The following is an 18,782-nucleotide window of genomic DNA, read 5'->3' on the forward strand; positions in this document are numbered from 1 at the left end:
TTGATTACTAATACGGTAAATAGCAAAAGGCAGAACCCACACATAAAAAAAAGCGCTTTGGAGTTCTCAACAATTTGAGAACCACTTGTCAATATGAAACAAAGGAACGTAAAGCCTGAGTCCCGGCAGGTTTACCCCAGTCAGAGGCCCGTCTGCCCAGCACCGCCCATCCCACCGACACCCAGTCCTCGCCAATAAGAGCCGCTAGTGAAGAATGGGCGGGCTTTGTCCTCCATGTGAACGTGTAAGAGTCCACCCGCTTCGGTTCCTGGTGTTCGGGGAAAACTAGGTCACAGAAGGGAAGGAGCCTGGTAGCGAGTCTTTGCGACACTGTCGCGTTCCGCTGGTTCCGTGCCGTAAAGAAACCGCGGCGCAGTCCGCAGCCGAGGCAACGGCAGATGTGCCGCGGCCATGGCGGATATGGAGGACCTTTTCGGGAGCGACGCCGACAGCGATGCGGAGCGTAAAGGTGGGGTCGACTGGGCTTCGCGGGAGGGGCGCGTGGCGGGCCCTCTGCGGCCCGATCCCGCGGGCAGTGCTGTTCCGGGTCTGCGAGCGCCACGACGCTACGTGCCAGTGGTCGCACTTCCTCCGCTCCTGCCCCAGCGCCCCCTGCGCTCCGGGCGGTGCCAGCCTCCCTCCGCGGTGTCAGCCTTCCCCCAGCGGGCGGGAGTGGGGCGGGGGGGGGGGGGGCGGGTGGCACACGTAGAGTGTGCGCCTCGAGATCCCGGGAGTGCGTGGAGCGAGAGGGGCGCGGGGCAGGGGTGGAGGCACGGAGCCTTAGGGTCCTGCTCGGACCTGTCTGGCGCAGGTTCGCCCAGGGGAAGGGCTGTTTGTGAACGCGTGGAGATTAGGTGTTCAGGAGCAGGAGGGATGGGTGGGCGAATGGACGGGGGCGCCGATGGCGCCCTCTTGAACAAACTCAGACAGACCGTGGCGTGCGGGGGAGCTTGAGATGTCTGGGCTAGGAGCTGGGAGGGACACGGGGTAGTGCGTGTCCTCGGAGAGCCGGTGCAGAAACCAGGACTCTGGTATTAGATGGTGGGGCATGTGGGGTGTGTGTTTGGAGAGGAGAGATGGAGGATTTGTTGATAAGATGAATGAATGAATGAATGAATGAATGTTTATGACGCATGGCAGTATTTCTGCTGGATATTTGAGTTTGCAATACGAATAGGAGTTACTGTATTTGAAATGAGAAGGGGCTCAAGACCAAGTTCAGAATTCTTGCAACCCTCCAAGCTCAAAGTAACGTTATCTACATTTTTCCTAAGCAGAGTGCATTATTGTGGTTGTGTGTGTGTTTCCCCCTCGAACTCCATCAATTTATTCACATTTTTAGAAATCTTCCAGGAGGTTCTCGTCAGGACGATGAGTCTGGAAATATAGTCCTATATATTACCTATATAGAGAGCCCTATATATGCCACTCCCTTTGCTAGGGCAGTTTTTTCACTTTCTGGATAATGTCCTTCCTTGCACAGTAGTTTTTTATTTTGAGGAAGTTCTTTTGTTGCTCATATGTCCTCCGTTTTTTTGAAGCACAGTTTTGCTGGATATATTATTCTTGGTTGACAGTCTTTTTCTTTCAGCACTTTGAATCAGCTTCCTGGTTTCCATGCTTTCTGATGAGAAAAAGCTGTTATTCTTATTGAGAACCCCTTGAGTGGGACAAATTGCTTCACTTTTTCAGCTTTTGGGATGCCGTCTTTGTCTTTGTCGTCACAGTTTGAAAATGATGTGTCTAGGTGTTCTCTTTAACTTAATGCTGTTTGGCATTCATTGAGCTTTTTGGATATGTAGGTTGATGGTTTTCTTGGGTTTTTTTTCTACCAAATTTGGGGAGCTTTTGGTCATTATTTCTTCAAATATTCCTTCTGATCTTTCTCTTTTTCTGGGACTCCCATTGTGTATATGTTGGTACATTTGATGGTATCCCACAAGTCTTTTAGATTTATTTTCCTTCAGTTTTCTTTCTTTTTCTGTTCCTTACATGGGATAATCTTAATGAACTTGTCTTCAAATTTGCTGATTTTTCCTTCTTCCTGCTCACATTGCTATGTAGCCCTTTATGAAATTTGCATTTCAGTTATTGTACATTTCAACTCCAGAATTTCTGTATTGTTTTTTATTTTTTAAAATATATTTTATTGACTTTTTACAGAGAGGAAGGGAGAGGAATAGAAAGTTAGAAACATCGATGAAAGAGAAACATCGATCAGTTGCCTCCTGCACACACCCTACTGGGGATGTGCCTACAACCAAGATACATGCCCTTGACGGGAATCGAACCCGGGACCTTTCAGTCCGCAGGCTGACGCTCTATCCACTGAGCCAAACCGGTTAGGGCTCTGTATTGTTTTTAAAATAATATCTGTCTTTTTATTGATTTTTTTTTTGGTTTTTAATATATTTTTAATGATTTCAGAAAGAAAGCAGAGAAATAGAAACATCAGTGATGAGAGAGAATCATTGATCAGCTGCCTCTCACAGCCCCCCACTGGGGACTGAGCCCACAACCTGGGCATGTACCCTGACTGGGAATCGAACCGTACCCTCCTAGTTCATAGTTTGACACTCAACCACTGAGCCTTACCGGCTGGGTTTTATTGATAATTTTTATTTGGCAAGATATCATTTTCATTGTCTGGGCTTCTTCAGAGACAGTTCGTAGCCTTTTTTTTTTTTTTTTTTTTGTATGCATTGGCCACATACTTTTTTGTCTCTTTGCATACTTTATAATTTTTTTGTTGATAATTAGGCTCTTTGAATATTATATGATGTGACAACTCATGAAAACACATTCCTCCACCTCCCTAGGATTTGTTGTTGCTATATGTCACAGTAATTATTGTTTAGTCTTTTGTTTTTTTTTAATATATTTTATTGATTTTTTACTGAGAGGAAGGGAGAGAGATAGAGAGTTAGAAACATCGATGAGAGAGAATCATCGATCAGCTGCCTCCTGCACATCTACTGGGGATATGCCCGCAACCCAGGTACATACCCTTGACCGGAATCGAACCTGGGACCTCTCAGTCCGCAGGCCGACGCTCTATCCACTGAGCCAAACCGTTTTCGGCTGTTTAGTCTTTTGAACTAACTAATTTTGCAAAGTCTATTCAAGTTTTTTGTTCATTTTTAAATTGGGTTGTCTGCAGTCTTCGTTGTGTGTAGCTAATGAAATCTCTGTCCCGTTAGCTTAGTGGTCAGCTAGTGATTGGACAGAGATTTCCTTAAATGCCTAGAATACCCCCCTCTCCCCGCCCCCTAAAAAAGAAACCTCCCAGTCTTTACAGATCAGCTCTGCGTATATGTTGGGGCATGCTGTCTACATTCAAACAGGCAGTTTACAGCCTGTCCTTGCCTTTTCTTTCCGCTTGTGTGGAGCCTGAGGTCAGCCAGCAGTGAGAGCTTAGGGCTTCCTCAGTTCTTTCCTGAGCATGTGCACAGCCCTAAGCATATGTTCTTCCTGATCGCTGGGAATATGTGGGAACTTTTAAAAGCTCTTACTCCCCATATTATGTCATTCCCCAGCCTTTCCTCCAAAGCTTTTTGGTTTGTTTTTAACAAGCACTCCCAAGTAGCTGCCTCAACAGTGAGAAAGTTCCATGTTAGGTGAGATAAAGTCAAGCCCTTTGAGCCAGTCCTTCAGTGATTTGCTAGGCATCAAAACTAGCTACCATGATTCTCTTTGAATGAGGTCACTTCTGCTCCTTCCAGTAGTGGTGTGTGTGCCAGAAATTCAGACTGTTACCCAAAGTGAGCTGGGGAGTAGCTGGCAGAGAGTGGTGGGGGGTTTGGGGGGCGGGGAGTAGCAGGTGTAAAACACCATGATGTTCTGTTTTCTCTCTAAAAATTCAGCTGGTTTTTCTCTTGTTAACCTCACCCAAAGATATTTTTTCCATTGATTTTTAGAGAGAGTGGAAGGGAGAGGGAGAGACACAGAGAGAGAAATATCGATTGGTTGCCTCCCACATGTGCCCTGACTAGAGCCAGGGATCAAGCCTTCAACTGAGATACGTGCCCTGGGCTGGAATCAAACCCAGGATCCTTCAGTCTACGGGCCAGTGCTCTATCACTGAGCAAACTCAGCTAGGGCCAGCTGGGTTTTTTTGTTAAGGATTCTCCTGGTTGCTGCAACTTTTGGTTAGTTTCCAGAGTACCAAGAAAATTGATACTAACAGTTTTTAACAAGTGTTTTCATTGCTTTTATGTCGTGATGGGCTTTTGATGTTCCTTACTCTGCCTTTCTTTTTGCTGACATCACCCAGTGTTTATATGATTCCATAGATTCTGATTCTGGATCAGACTCGGATTCTGATCAAGAGAATGCAGCATCTGGCAGTAATGCATCTGGAAGCGAAAGTGATCAGGATGAAAGAGGTGATTCAGGAAAACCAAGTAATAAAGAACTGTTTGGAGATGACAGTGAAGACGAGGGAGCTTCTCATCAGAGTGGGAGTGATAATCACTCTGAAAGGTCAGACAATAGATCAGAACCTTCTGAGCATTCTGACCGTGAAGACAACGACCCTTCAGATGTCGATCAGCATAGTGGATCGGAAGCCCATAATGATGATGAAGATGAAGGTCATGGATCAGATGGAGGGACCCATCACTCAGAAGCAGAAGGTTCTGAAAAAGCACATTCAGATGATGAAAAATGGGACAGAGAAGATAAAAGCGACCAGTCGGATGATGAAAAGATACAAAATTCTGATGATGAGGAGAGGGCACAAGGATCTGATGAAGATAAGTTGCAGAATTCTGACGATGATGAGAAAATGCAGAATACGGATGATGAGGACAGGCCTCAGCTTTCAGATGATGAGAGACAACTGTCTGAGGAGGAGAAGGTTAATTCTGATGATGAACAGCCAGCAGCTTCTGATAATGATGATGAGAAACAGAATTCCGATGATGATGAACGGCCACAGATGTCTGATGAAGAGAAAATGCAAAATTCTGATGATGAAAGGCCACAGGCCTCAGACGAAGAACGCAGGCATTCAGATGATGACGAAGAACAGGACCATAAATCAGGTAATTCATTTATGAGAGTCAAAATGGGTTAGTAGAAGCATCTCGATACAGGTACATCCCATTTATTCTTTTCGCAGTGTCATCTTTAGTACCCTATTTTTTTCTCTCCTGTCCCTTCCTTTCAGCCTTTTCTAATTTTATACATTTTGCTCTTTAAAAATTTTCCTAATCTTTGCATTATTTCTATCCCCCTCCCATTTGTTAATTGATGCTATATCAGGAAGAAAAAAATTTAAAGAGGACAGTCTTAGAGAAGGATGTGTGGTGTGAGAGTAGTTATAAAATGAATAGAGGTGGTTCCGTTTCTGCGGGTAACTGAAGAGCCTGCCTCAGGGGAGAATAGATTTGCTTGTTGGGAAAAAAACAATATCATTGAAACGTCCCCATGGCGTAGCTGTGCTGAGGTGTGAACAACATGTTCTGGCTCAGATTTTTAAATCCAAAATTTGATCATCCAGAGATAATCAGGTTCCAAGTTTACTCAAACTCATTAAATTCACAAGAAAATTAAATTGCAAAATTGCTTCATAGGATCAATGATTTATCTTATCATTGTATTCTTCTCTTGGGGAAAATCTACATTGGATGCCAGTCTATAATAATCAGCAGGCTGTCTGGGGAATATAACATCCAGAAAATGGAAAAACAGCTGGATGATCTCCTTGAACTATGATAGCTTGAAGCATGCATTCTGACCACAGGGAGATGTGCTTATGTCAAACACTCATTACCTAAAGAATACTGGAAACATACAGATGGCCTTTGGCTCTGGACCCCCTTTCATAATAGTTGTTTACACTATTCTGCTCAAGTTGACACATTCTTCATAATAGAATACTTTTTTAAATATAGCGATCTTATTTATTTATTTTTTGTATTACTAAAATTCACCTTGATTAGGTTAAAAGTCTTCCAGAAGTCATACCTGGATTGTTTTATTTTTGTAGGTGATTGATTATAACTACGTATCAGTCCTATTTCCTTAGCTTAAAATATCGGTGGAGGCGTTTTTTTTCTCCCGTAATACATACCTCACAGGATAGTTTTCAAGAACACATTTTGGTGTTATTTAGAAAAAGAGGTCAGAAGATTTCTAAAGATGGATATAGGCCTATATAAGACGTAGTAACTAGTTCTAGGTAGAGTTATTTTTATTATTATCAGAATCATTGAGGCTTATGTTCTACTTCTCAAATAATAGTAGACTAACCTAAGACTAGAGCTATAGTAGGGAATCTTGTAGCTGGCTGGTCATTCTGCTTAATTAACTAGCTTCTACAGTGGTTCAGTTGATTTTCTTAAAGTTTACAATTAGGTAAACAATTATACCATCCAGATAAGTGATGTGTTCGTCTCTTCCATTGCAATATTTTTACTTTTTTTCCTCTAATGAGTTACAGATAAATTTAATCATAAGTTTCAGTACTGCTTTTCTCATTCTACCAAGTTTTTCTACTTACAGAAACCAATGTTTATTACCTTTATTTTTTAATTAACTACAGTAAGTTGATTTTTGTGTATGTATGTACAGTTCTTTCAATGTTAATGCATGTATAGATTTGTGTAACGACCACCACCAGAGTCAAGATACAGAACAGTTTTGTCACCCTAAAAGACTCCTTCATATTATCCCTTTTGTAAACACATTCTTCCCTCACCTTTGACCCCTGACAGCTACTGGTCTGTTTTGTCACTAAAGTTTTGTCTTTTTGAGAATGCTATCATTTAAATGGAATCATATGGTATGTAGACTTATTTCTTTCAGTTAGGCTTCTTGCAATTAGCATAATGCATTTGAGATTCATCAAATTGTTTCATGTGTCAATAGTACCTTCTTAGTCAATACTGAGTAGCTTTCTGTTGTATGGGTGCACCCTTACAATGTTTATCCTCAATGTTGCTCTTAAAACACAAAATTCAAATCTATGAAATATGACTGATTATGCAGAACCTCTGATTTTACTCTTACAGAATCTGCACGAGGCAGTGATAGTGAAGATGAAGTTTTGCGAATGAAACGCAAGAATGCAATTGCATCTGATTCGGAAGCGGATAGTGACACAGAGGTACCAAAAGGTACTTCAATTACTTTTTTTAATGTGTTGATTTCCATTCCTCTTTTTGCATTTAACTATAGTACACGCCCAACCCTGGGCATTTACCCCAGATTGCAAGACCCACAGAAAGAATGTAGATACACTGAGTGTACACAGGGGAATTGTACAGATATGAGAAACTGTTTTTGCTGCATCACTTGAAGAACCTGTTTCTTCATTTCTAATTAGAGTGAATCTGCTGTTAGGGGCTGAGGCTCTGGTTCAGGTGGAGGCAGCAGTGTTCATTCTTCCGTTTGAATGACAGTTCCAGGACAGCTTCTTCTTAAGTTCTTAGCAGGTTAATATCAAATGAAGAACCTGGTGCTTTGAGCTATGGATAAGCTGAAGAGTTCATGAAAATCCAGTATTAGAGAAGGTAGATTTGTTGTAAGGATAAAAGATCTACCCATTCATCTCTATGGGTGACTGTGTTTCAAACGGCAAATTATTATGCAATGAAGATGTTAGTATAAAAGCTATAGCAAACAATTTTGATTGCACACAACTGTTATTCTGCTGAATGGTAATTATGCATTCATGTTAAATAGCTTATATAAATGATTATAAGGAACATAACTAAAGCAAACATTTAGAGCGTCAACTAGAGAGAAAAGGAGAGCTGGACAGAACAAGAACAGCATGCTCTTTGGATCTATAACTAACTTCTGGTTATATGCATAGATTTTGAAATTAGAAGATCCAAGTTAGAGTCTTGGTAGCTCTACTTTCCAAATATATGATTTTGTTTAAATTAATTACTACCCTTCAGTTTTCTGATCTATAAAAGGGAGATGATGCTAACCATCTTACAGGGTTGTTGGTAGAATTAGATATTCATTCTTTCATTTTGTTCACATTTATTGAGAATCTCCTGTGTTTCAGTACTGTGCTGGGCATTGGGAATTATGGCAATGATCAAAACAGATAACGACCTCTCTCGTAGAGCTCACAGTCTGGTGGGGTCAGGGTAGGGTAGGGAGACTGAGTAAATAAATTAAATATATAGTGTGTTGGGTAGTGATAAGAACTAAGGAGAAAATGAATCAAGAGGAGACATGAGAGTGTTGGTGGGTGGGCTGTAGTTTTGGTGATTTTTATTATATAGATTATTACTGTTGTTTTCCCTATATCTAGGTGTAGTTCTGCTTTTGAGGAGGGTAGACATGGACCTATAATTTTAAAATTTGAGAGACTATGGAGGGAATAGGCTGGAATGGGCTGTTTAAGCCCCAAATTTGAGTATATAGACTGTAGGAGGATATCTGGGCTCCTGGGTTTAAAGGAAAGTAGAACAGGATGCAATAAATGAAGGGTGAAAGAAGTGCCTTTCACTGGAGTTGCCCCCTTCCCTCTCCACAGACACTTTGGACAGATCTTTGAGAGCCAGGCTCAGAGTAGTGCTGGTGTGGTCAGACACCTTGGGAATATGTTGAAGTGATAGCTTTGAGGAATCTTTCTTATGGATATTAATACTCTACATTTTCCCTCCTTTATTGAAGATAACAGTGGAACGATGGATCTCTTTGGAGGTGCAGATGATATATCTTCAGGGAGTGATGGAGAAGATAAACCACCTACTCCAGGACAGCCTATTGTAAGTAAAATTACCAATGTGCACGGGGCCTTTATTCAAGGCTAAGTAAAAAGTTTCTGAGGCTCCCTGACCGGTTTGGCTCAGTGGATAGAGCATCAGCCTGCAGACTGAAGGGTCCCAGGTTCGATTCTGGTCAAGGGCATGTACCTTGGTTGCAGACGCATCCCCAGTAGGGGGTGTGCAGTAGGCAGCTGATCAATGTTTCTAACTCTCTATCCCTCTCCCTTCCTCTCTGTAAAAAACCAATATAATATATTAAAAAAAAAAAAAAAGTTTCTGAGGCTAAGGGTCTCTCTTACACTAAGAAGAGGAAGTTGATAACTGAACTATGGTATGAAAATACAATGAACAGATGACTTTCTTAAAAGATAGAAACATCAGTGATGAGAGAGAATCATTGATTGCCTGCCTCCTGCACGCCCCACACTGGGGATCGAGCCCGAAACCCAGGCATGTATTCTGACTGGGAATTGAACCCTGACCTCCTGGGTCAAAGGTGGATGCTCAATCACTGAACCATGCCAGCCAGACAGGGAACTCTTGGTTTTAAGCGGGAGTAGAAGTAACTGCCCTGGCACATCCATACACTGGGATACTACGCGGAAATAAAAAAGATTGAATTGTTAATACTTGCAAAAGGTTGGATGAAGTTCCAGGGAAATATGCTGAATGAAAAGAAAAAAGGTTACATACTGTGTGATTCCACTTATGTAACATTCTTGAAATGACAAAAATTATAGAAATGGAGAAGAAAGTAATGGTTGTTTGAGATTAAGGAGGGATGAGGGCAAGAACGAAGTGGGTGTGTCTATAAAAGGGCAGTGTGGGTCTTTGTGGTATGGAAGTGATCTGACTCTATCAGGGTCATTCTCCTGGTTGTGATATTGTGCTATAGATTTGCCAGATGTTACCATAGGGGAAACTAGGTAAAAAAAAGAAAGAAAGAACTGCCCAGCATGAGGTTGGTGCCACGTTGTGTGAGACTATACTGCAAGGACCTGCGATTTGAGAACCATTGATTTAAATGTTTTTCTTGTCCATGCCAAGAAGTGTATGTGTGCTGTGTTGATAATCTCTGATCTTAATTAATACAGTGACTTCATATTGAAGGGTTGATTAATTTCACACTTCTGTTGGTGAGTATGTAGAAGATTAATTACAAAACATATTTTCTTATATTGATGCTTCTAAACTGATCTTGTTTCCCATGAGGTTTTTGAGGGGCTGAGTGGGTAGGAATGGGGATTGAGGGTTGCTTTAGCCCTAACATTGATGTCTCAGTAGGCTTCTTGCCTACTAAATAATTAAAATGTGGAAATTGAGCTAGACCCTTCCTAGGATCCCATAAAACTCTAAAATTCTATGCTTTTTTTTTGCTAGGATGAAAATGGATTGCCTCAGGATCAACAGGAGGAGGAACCAATTCCTGAGACCAGAATAGAAGTAGAAATACCCAAAGTAAACACTGATTTAGGAAACGACTTGTATTTTGTTAAGTTGCCCAACTTTCTCAGTGTAGAGCCCAGGTAAGGGAATCAGTTAAAAGTATTTCTAGATGTTGGATAAAAATATGTGGAATGTTGATGTTTTTCTTATTTTACATGAGTTGACTAATCAGAAAACGAAAAATTGGTTATAGATCTCTGAAGAAATAAATCAAGCATATTCTTTGACAGAAAAAAGTATAGACTATAATATCAATAAAGGAGACTTTTAATGCTCATAATTGTTTTGAGCAGTTTAATACTTAGTAATTAATAGACAACATAAGCTTTGGGTGTTTTTGGCTGGTATTGCTCTATAAACGCTGAAATTGAAAGTAGTGAAATTTGCTAGAGAAATGGCAAATGTCCACTGTAGCAGCCATTGCAGATGTAGAAAACCTAATGGTTTTTGACAGTTAATTAGTGTTCATGGGTATTATTTATTAATGACATGCAAGTTCTTATGCAATTTAAGCTTTTCTCCCCAAGCAAAATGATATGGAAAACTAGAGCAGGTACAGCCTATTCCTTGAAGACTTATATAAGAATGAAGAATATTTTGAATATTTAGCCTTGCTTGCACTTTATTTCCAGCAATGTGTATCCACACCAAATTTCAAGAAAGTGAAATAATTTGAATACTTCCTAGAAGTTGAACATGAAGATATTTGATCATTATGAATTTTAATTATGTTAGGATTTTTTTTAGTATAGTGGTATGTTAGGTATGTTATTATAAAACAGTGATAATATTCTTTACAAAGTATGATTAATATTTTATTTAAAAACAATTTTTAGGCCTTTTGATCCTCAGTATTATGAAGATGAATTTGAAGATGAGGAAATGCTGGATGAAGAAGGTCGAACCAGGTTAAAACTAAAGGTACCGTTCTATGTTTACTCCTTTCTTTTTTTTCTTTAATTAAAGTAAAACCTGGAGACACTAACTTGAGACTTGAGCTTTTGAAAATGATTTTTATATTTCCTGTTTTATCAATAAATGAGTTGTATTCCTTTTCAGATTTAAAAAAAAATATTTTTATTGATTTCAGAGAGGAAGGGAGAGAGAGAAAGAGATAGAAACATCAATGATGAGAGAGAATCATTGATTGGCTGCCTCCTGCACACCCCCTACTGGGGATCGAGGCATGTGCCCTTGACTGGAATTGAACCCAGGACCCTTCAGTCCGTAGGCAGATGTTCTATCCACTGAGCCAGACCAGCTAGGGCTCAAATTATTTTTTAGGAAGAAAATATATAGCTTTTGCTCTATAAATGTGTCACTTTTCTCGCTGTTACACTTTTTTGATGCTTTGAAATAATTATTAGCTACTTCCTTCATAATACATAGTACTATAGTTTGGTGTTTTAAAACAACTCTTTCCATGTGTACTGTGGGTTAAGTTGCAGCAACTTCCTGCAAGAGGAAATTATTCTTCAGCCCTGCTGGTGTGGCTCAATGGTTGAGCATCAACTCCTGAACCAGGAGGTTACAGTTTGATTCCCGGTCAGGGCACATGTCCTGGTTGCGAGCTTGATCTCTAGTAGGGGGCGGACAGAAGGCAGCCAATTGATGATTCTCATCATTGATGTTTCTTTCTCTCCCTCTCCCTTCCTCTCTCTGAAATTAATTTAAAAATAAAGAGGAAATTCTTCAGGCTCTTTGATCTATGGATAAACAAGTCATATACAATAGGAGAATTTGTTACTCATACCTAACACTTCCCCTTATGACTTTCTTTGTATTCTTCTGATTGCTCTTAGGAGAGATTTTTATTGTACTAAGTTCCTGGTAATGCTTCTCTTTGATACTTTGTACTGTCTTGTTACCTCTATCCAAGGATGGCCTGTAATCTTCCTTTAATCAGGGGGATGTAGATAAAGCAGATGCTGCAGAGCTGAGTTGTACCAAAGAACAAGAAGCAGTTGCACTCATACTAAAACGGGAGCTATGCATTTTAAATTCTTAAATCTGAAGGGTTTCCTGTAAATACTCTTTTTCAGTGGGTATTGTGCATGGTGTTAGAATGTAAAGAAATCCCTTAGAATAAGGAGCTGAATTTTTAGAACAGTTCCATCTCTTCAAGTCTGATAGATTCACAAGTATCTAAGGAACTTTGATGTAAAATAGTTTCTATCCAACATGCATGGGCTTCCAAAGCTTTTCAGTGAAATTTCACCACTCCTCCCTCTTAATGGTGAATGCAAATCAAATAAGAAAATGGAGGTAAACAGGGACCAATAACTTGTTCTAGGTCACATAATTAATAGTTATAGTGCTTAACTGTAGTGCTTAGAGTGTTTTTTTGTTCTTTGCTGTCCTTTTCCTTGCCTCTTCCCAACTCCCATCCTATATAATAAAAGGCTAATATGCAAATTGTCCTCTCAACCGGGAGTTCGACCAGGGGGTGTGGCTGGCCGGCCAACCGCCCATGTCCCCTCCCCCTGGCCTGCGCAGCCTGATTGGATCAAAGCGGACCCCACCCATGCACAAATTCGAGCACCAGGCCTCTAGTCTGTTAATACTTTTCCTTGGAACATGTATATCTGTTTTTCATGCCTGTTTTAGTGCCTCTGGCATTATTCTTCTGCTTTTCATTTTTCTTATCATTTATATAAATTAATGTGGTAGTTCCTTACTTGTTTGCTTTTTATTGATTTTTGCATTTTTGTCTTTATATCAGATGCATCAGCGAATACATCAATATATCTATTATATTTTCAGGTCATGTATACCAGACCCTAGTATAAGCACCAAAGCTTAGAAAGAAATATTTTCTCTAAAACCTTGGTGCTTAGAGTACAAAATGTTGGTGTGTAACAGACTACTGTCTTTTGAAACTTCGGCGCTTGGTGGAAAATAACCCTGGACCCTTTGTTTCCTGAGTGATATTCTTGAGACTAGGCTGACCGTTCTTAGAGGCAGTTATTGTTATTATTTGAATCACCTTATATAATAAAAGCATTTCTCAGAATAGCTTCTCAGTTAATGATGTGTTTGCATATTTATAGGTGGCTAACTGATTTTGTATGAGAGGGAAGAAATAGTGACAGATTATTTGTTTCCTTTATTAAGAAAATTTTAAATGTACACAGATCTAGTGAAGACCGTATTAAAACTCTCATGTACCCATCACTCACTTCAATGCTTGTCAAGTTGGACAATCTTGTTACATCTATATTCCCACCCCATCGTACCCTGACTATTTTGAAACAAATTTCAGAATGGCAACACATATAATTTATGCATATTATTTGAGTTCTTTAATCAGCCGGCCTCATGGTTGCTTATTTATTTAAGGAGGAATAAAGAAGGAAAGGGGAAAATCTAGAAGGGAACGGCTAGAAGCCAGTTGCAAAGATAGTCACACCTAACAGAATGGAGACCAAGGAATTCTAAGTGGAAACGGGAGCGGCTGCTTTAGGGTTGATGGAGGGGAATAGGCCTAGGGAAGCACGCATGGGTGTAAAGCTGTCAGTTTTTAGTCTTGGCTTCTCCTTGCTGCCCTATCTCACATTCTCTTTATCCTGGAGTGTACCCTTTTCTAAGTCTTCACCGTCACTGTAGGGGGTTCCCAGGGTGCAGCAGTGACATGCATAGTGGATTGCATTTTCCCAGGAGTCCCGCTGAGTTTTTAATTGCACTCACAGTGGTTTTCATTTTAGGAAACTCTTGAATGTTTTTCAGAACTGCCTGGTATTTTCCGTCTATGTAGTTAAGATAGTTAGACTCTAAATCTGCTCAATGCTGGGGTTTTAATTTTCATAGGGTGCTTCCTTTTTCTTACCCGTAAGCAGGGAGCCTCCTTACCTCCCTAGGCCAGTAGGTGTAGTGCTTTGGTCCCACATGTACGGGGTTTTAGCCTGTAAGAGATCCTGCTTTATGTAGGGATTTCCAATTCTAAATTGCTGCCTCACATGGCTTCAAGCCTTATCTCCTGTCCTGATAGCTCTTACTGTGTCTTCACACCTCCCAGGGCTACCACAGCTTTAGCGTCTGCTCAGACGCTCAGGCACTTGGTTCTCACTGTGACTCCAGCACTAGGAACTCAGAAATCCACTTAAGCATATTTTTGTTGTTGTTAATTTATTCAACATCTGTAGGTTATTAAAAAAAGAGGGCTTTAATGTTTTATATCACTAGCTATGCATGCTTATTCTACAGTTAATGTGTTTCTTGAGGAAAAAAGCATAAACTACAGTGTTCTAAGGCACTTGTATTTTAAAACAGGTAGAAAATACTATACGATGGAGGATACGACGGGATGAAGAAGGAAATGAAATTAAAGAAAGCAACGCTCGGATAGTCAAGTGGACAGATGGAAGGTGAGCGCAAATGCCCGAAGAGTGTTGAAATACCCAGAGTGTGGCCAGGAGAAACCAAGTTTTGAATAAGACCTATTTGTGGGCCACATCTTATTAAAGAACTAGAGGCCCAGTGCACGAAATTTGTACACTCGGGCTGGGGTCCCTCAGCCTGGCCTGTGCCCTCTCACAGTCTGGGAGCCCTTGGGAGAGTGGGCCTAAGCCGGCAGTTGGACATCCTTAATGTTGCTGTGGAGGTGGGAGAGGCTCCCGCCACCACCACTGCACTCACCAGCCATGAGTCTAGCTTCTGGCTGAGTGGCGCTCTCCCTGTGGGAGTACACTGACCACCAGGGGACAGCTCCTGCATTGAGCTTCTGCCTCCTGGTGGTCAGTGTGCGTCATAGTGACCCGGTTGTTCCGCCGTTCAGTCAATTTGCATATTAACCTTTTATTATATAAGATTTCCATTGCTTAGTCCCTGGCATTGAATAGAGGTAGGTAGTTGAGAGTCATACAGACTGGTGGCTGAAAATGTGATCCTCCTCTTTGGGTATAGCAAAGTAGTTTGGAAAAGGCACAGCAGCCCCCCCACCCCCCATTGCACCTGCTTGCTGTAAGTGGGAAGTTTAGAAAAACGATCTTTCACTGGGAAGGTAGTAGTGGCTGAGTAAATGTCACAGCCTGTTTTACTTTGAAGTAGGTTGTTTTTCATGTTCTGGCTTTACTCTTTTCTTCTGGGTTCTGTGTAAGGAGAGAAAGCAGCAGTTGGATCACATTTTAAGGGAAGTAAAATGGTAGGATGAAAGCTGTATGGCTTTTAACATGTGAAGGGTTCCTTCTTTTCAGCATGTCTCTGCACCTGGGCAATGAGGTGTTTGATGTTTACAAAGCTCCACTGCAAGGCGATCACAACCATCTTTTTATAAGACAAGGTACTGGTCTGCAGGGACAAGCCGTCTTTAAAACCAAGCTCACATTCAGGTAACTGTTCTTATCAATGGACTATTTGTTGCAGTAAAGCAGTGAAATATAGATGTTGTTCAAATGCCCGACTTCCAATTGACATAATCTCACAGGGGAGTTTTTCAGAGAGCAAGATCTGGTTGTCAGCTCTCTGGGTTCTAAGGCTGTTTTGTCTAGTGCACCAACAGCCGCTGTTTCACAGGGAACCCGGTCATGCTAACCAAACCTACAGGAGACTGTGATGTAAACCAGAATGCCAGCTTTTTAGTTCAAGTGGTTACTATAACTGCCAAGAGGCCTACAATACTTACTAGTCGTTGTGTCTCTTCTTTTTAGTAAAGATCTGGGAGACTGATGAGTAGAGGGTGCTAGTGTGCATGCAGCCAGGAAAGGCGATGCGTTGGTGGGTGTGAAGGCTGGGCCGTCCTGTTCCTTCGGCTGCCGCACCCAATGCCGCTTCAGGGATGTTTCCCCCGGGCAGCCAGAACCCTGAGGCCGGCTGCTGAGGGCTTTCCCCTTCTCTAGACTGTAGACACTACAACGGAATGTTTCCTTTTTGTTTCCTTGATTTTAAGCAGATCATCCTCCTTGGGTAATGCTTTTGTTTAAAGGGCGCAATAATCTTTTTTTAAAAAAATACATTTTTATTGATTTCAGAGAGGAAGGGAGAAGGAGAGAGAGAAACATCATTGATGAGAGAGAATCATTGTTCAGCTGCCTCCTGCACGCCCCCAACTGGGGATCGAGCCCACAACCCTGGCATGTGCCCTTTTCGGGACTCAAACCTGGGACCCTTCAGTCCACAGGCCGACACTGGATCCACTGAGCCAGATTGGCTAGGGTGAGGCACAATAATCTTGGTTATGACTTAGCTTTTTGAGAATTGTAATGGCCAAGAGTATAGGCTTTGGAATTAGATAAACTTGTATTTGAGTCCTGTTTCCACTTGTGTGACCTTATACAACTTTCTCAACCTTGCTTAGCTTCAGTTTTCTAATATATAAAATGTAATAATTTCTCATCGAGTAGCTGCGGCAGTGAATTCACACAACCTGTAAAACACAACCACCGTGCCTGGCACTTAGTAGTCAGTGCTGCCTGGGCCTGTGCACGCACTGCTGTGGGGTGGGGGTGGGGGGCCGATCTTTGTAAAGCCTTTTTATCCCAGCTTTTCATTTTTGACTTTGCGCATGAGATGAGAATATTTCAGTGAGCCGTTGAATGAAGAAAGATAAAAATCTGCCACCCGCTATATCCAGGTTAGTGTCCCTGCCTGTTTTTTTCTAGGGACTGAGAAATGGTCGCTGGCCTTGTGTTTTTGTGATGTTGGTATGACTGGCTCACAAATGTATATGGTAACTATTGAGATATTTTTGCTTATTTCCTGCAGACCTCACTCTACAGACAGTGCCACGCACAGAAAGATGACCCTGTCCCTTGCGGATAGATGTTCAAAGACACAGAAGATCAGAATCTTACCGATGGCTGGTCGAGATCCTGAGTGCCAGCGCACGGAGATGATTAAGGTGTGTTTGCTGAGCTTATGCTGGGATTTTTGACATATTGGAAATAGCATTTCCCAGAATGTTTATTAATCACCTCTTGTTGACCCACCTCTGTTCCTTCCAGCTGGCATGAGCAGGGAGCTGGATTCGTGGCTTAGGCATTTGCCAAACAATGAGTGAATGGCAGTCATAAAACAGACGCGGTGTCTGAAAGGATCTGAACTTCTGCAGACACTTTCAAGCATGTTTAAATCATCTGTGCCTGGTTTAGAGTCCATGACAAAAATCCGTGGAAGTGTTAGAAATTTAGTCTAAAACAATAAAAGTAGGACAGAAAGTGCCTAAAGGAGAGTTGGGCAGAGTAAATGTGGCTTTTAAGGGCCATTTGTAACATTCCACCTGATAGACTTTCAAAGCTGACACAGCTGTCACTTAGGCACAGATTCAACAGTGGGTGGTGTGTGTTTGTATTGACACCATGGGCCTTTGCGCAGCACTTGCTTTGAGAAGCTGGAGGCCGTGGTACAGTCTCCCCTGACACTGCTAGGTCCCAGCCATTGCCCCGCCTGCTTCATGGGATTTCATTCTTCTGCAGCAGGGCACGCTGAGGCTCTGGTTGCCTCAATGTCTGTCTTAGTATCTCACTGTCAGGCTCTGCTGAAGGTGTGGCCCTGAATCTCAGCTTTTTATTCCTTGTATTTTGTTCATGGAGGCAGTTAACTAAACCAGATTCAGTAACAGTGCCTAACCCAGTGGAATGCAGGGGCACTGGCTTTGAAGTCTGACTTCTTGCTCCATTTCCCCACCTTTTCTCATCAAGGGAGCTGGAGGGACCTGCAGAGACCCTTCTGGATCGCTTTGAGAAATCAGTCCCCCAAGCCTTCCTCTATGTTCCCCGCTTCCATGGACATGCACGAGGAACCCAGCTAGCTTGTTCTTAATCCCCGTCTTGCTGACAGTGATTGCTTTTGTTTTGTTTTTTTGGATTTGTTTTGTTGCTAATCGTCACCTGAGGATATTTTTTCCATTGATTTTTTGAGAGAGTGAAAGGGAAGGAGTGGGGGGAGAGAGACAGAGAAACATCAATGTGAGAGAGACACATCAACTGGTTGCCTCCCACGTGTGCCCCCTGGATTCATGTCCTGAGCATTTGCCAAACAATGGCTGACTGGGGCCAGGGATTGAACTCGCAACCAAAGTATAAGCCCTTGGTAGGGAATTGAATCCAGGACACTTCTGTCTGCAGGCCAACGCTCTAACCACTGAGCACGGGCCAGGGCCTGCTGACAGTACAACCACATTCTACTTAATGAAACAATTTGCTACATAGAAAGTATAGCAACAGAATTAGAGTTGTATGCAATAATACAGAACAGTTAAATGAGGAATTCAGAGAAATGCCAGACCATCCCTGACCTCCCATACCTGCCTCTGTCTTATGAACCCCAACATGTGGGATTCCAGGCAGATGAAGGGGATGAAGGCTCCACTTTGGGGCTCAGGGACCCTCCCCTGCCTGCACGTTCTCACCCTGTCGTTGGGAGCTGAGGGGCCCAGACAGGAATATCTGGGCTCTGTGGTGCTTTGGTGGAGCCTGGGCCGGTCAGGTGTCTGTCTCTTGGGAACAGAAACGGCCTCCCTCAGGCATCGCTGGGCATGATGCCATGGCTCAGCTGGTCGCTGCTCTCTGGGCCCTGACTGGCAGCACAGGGGACGTGGCGGCTCCCAAGGCTGTGCCTGTGCCAGTTCTGATCGGACGGACGCTGTGAGGGGCCGTCTGCCTCTTC

General features: G+C 42.2%; 1 protein-coding gene across 3 annotated transcripts in view; it reads left to right on the plus strand.

Moving 5' to 3' along the window:
- Positions 1–277: 277 nt before the first annotated feature.
- Positions 278–18,782, plus strand: part of LEO1 (LEO1 homolog, Paf1/RNA polymerase II complex component) — a 28,645-nt gene continuing 10,140 nt past the window's right edge. For all 3 annotated transcript variants that reach the window (XM_081108930.1, XM_081108929.1, XM_081108931.1), the window contains exons 1-9: positions 278–469; positions 4,293–5,045; positions 7,017–7,121; positions 8,641–8,735; positions 10,116–10,261; positions 11,018–11,102; positions 14,451–14,545; positions 15,374–15,508; positions 16,881–17,016. In XM_081108930.1, the coding sequence (XP_080965056.1) occupies positions 412–469; positions 4,293–5,045; positions 7,017–7,121; positions 8,641–8,735; positions 10,116–10,261; positions 11,018–11,102; positions 14,451–14,545; positions 15,374–15,508; positions 16,881–17,016 (1,608 nt within the window). In that variant the 5' untranslated portion in view covers positions 278–411. The remainder of the gene's footprint in view (positions 470–4,292; positions 5,046–7,016; positions 7,122–8,640; positions 8,736–10,115; positions 10,262–11,017; positions 11,103–14,450; positions 14,546–15,373; positions 15,509–16,880; positions 17,017–18,782) is intronic.

Source organism: Myotis nattereri, assembly GCF_964212035.1.
Source record: "Myotis nattereri genome assembly, chromosome: 1".
In the NCBI taxonomy this organism is placed as follows: Eukaryota; Metazoa; Chordata; class Mammalia; order Chiroptera; family Vespertilionidae; genus Myotis; species Myotis nattereri.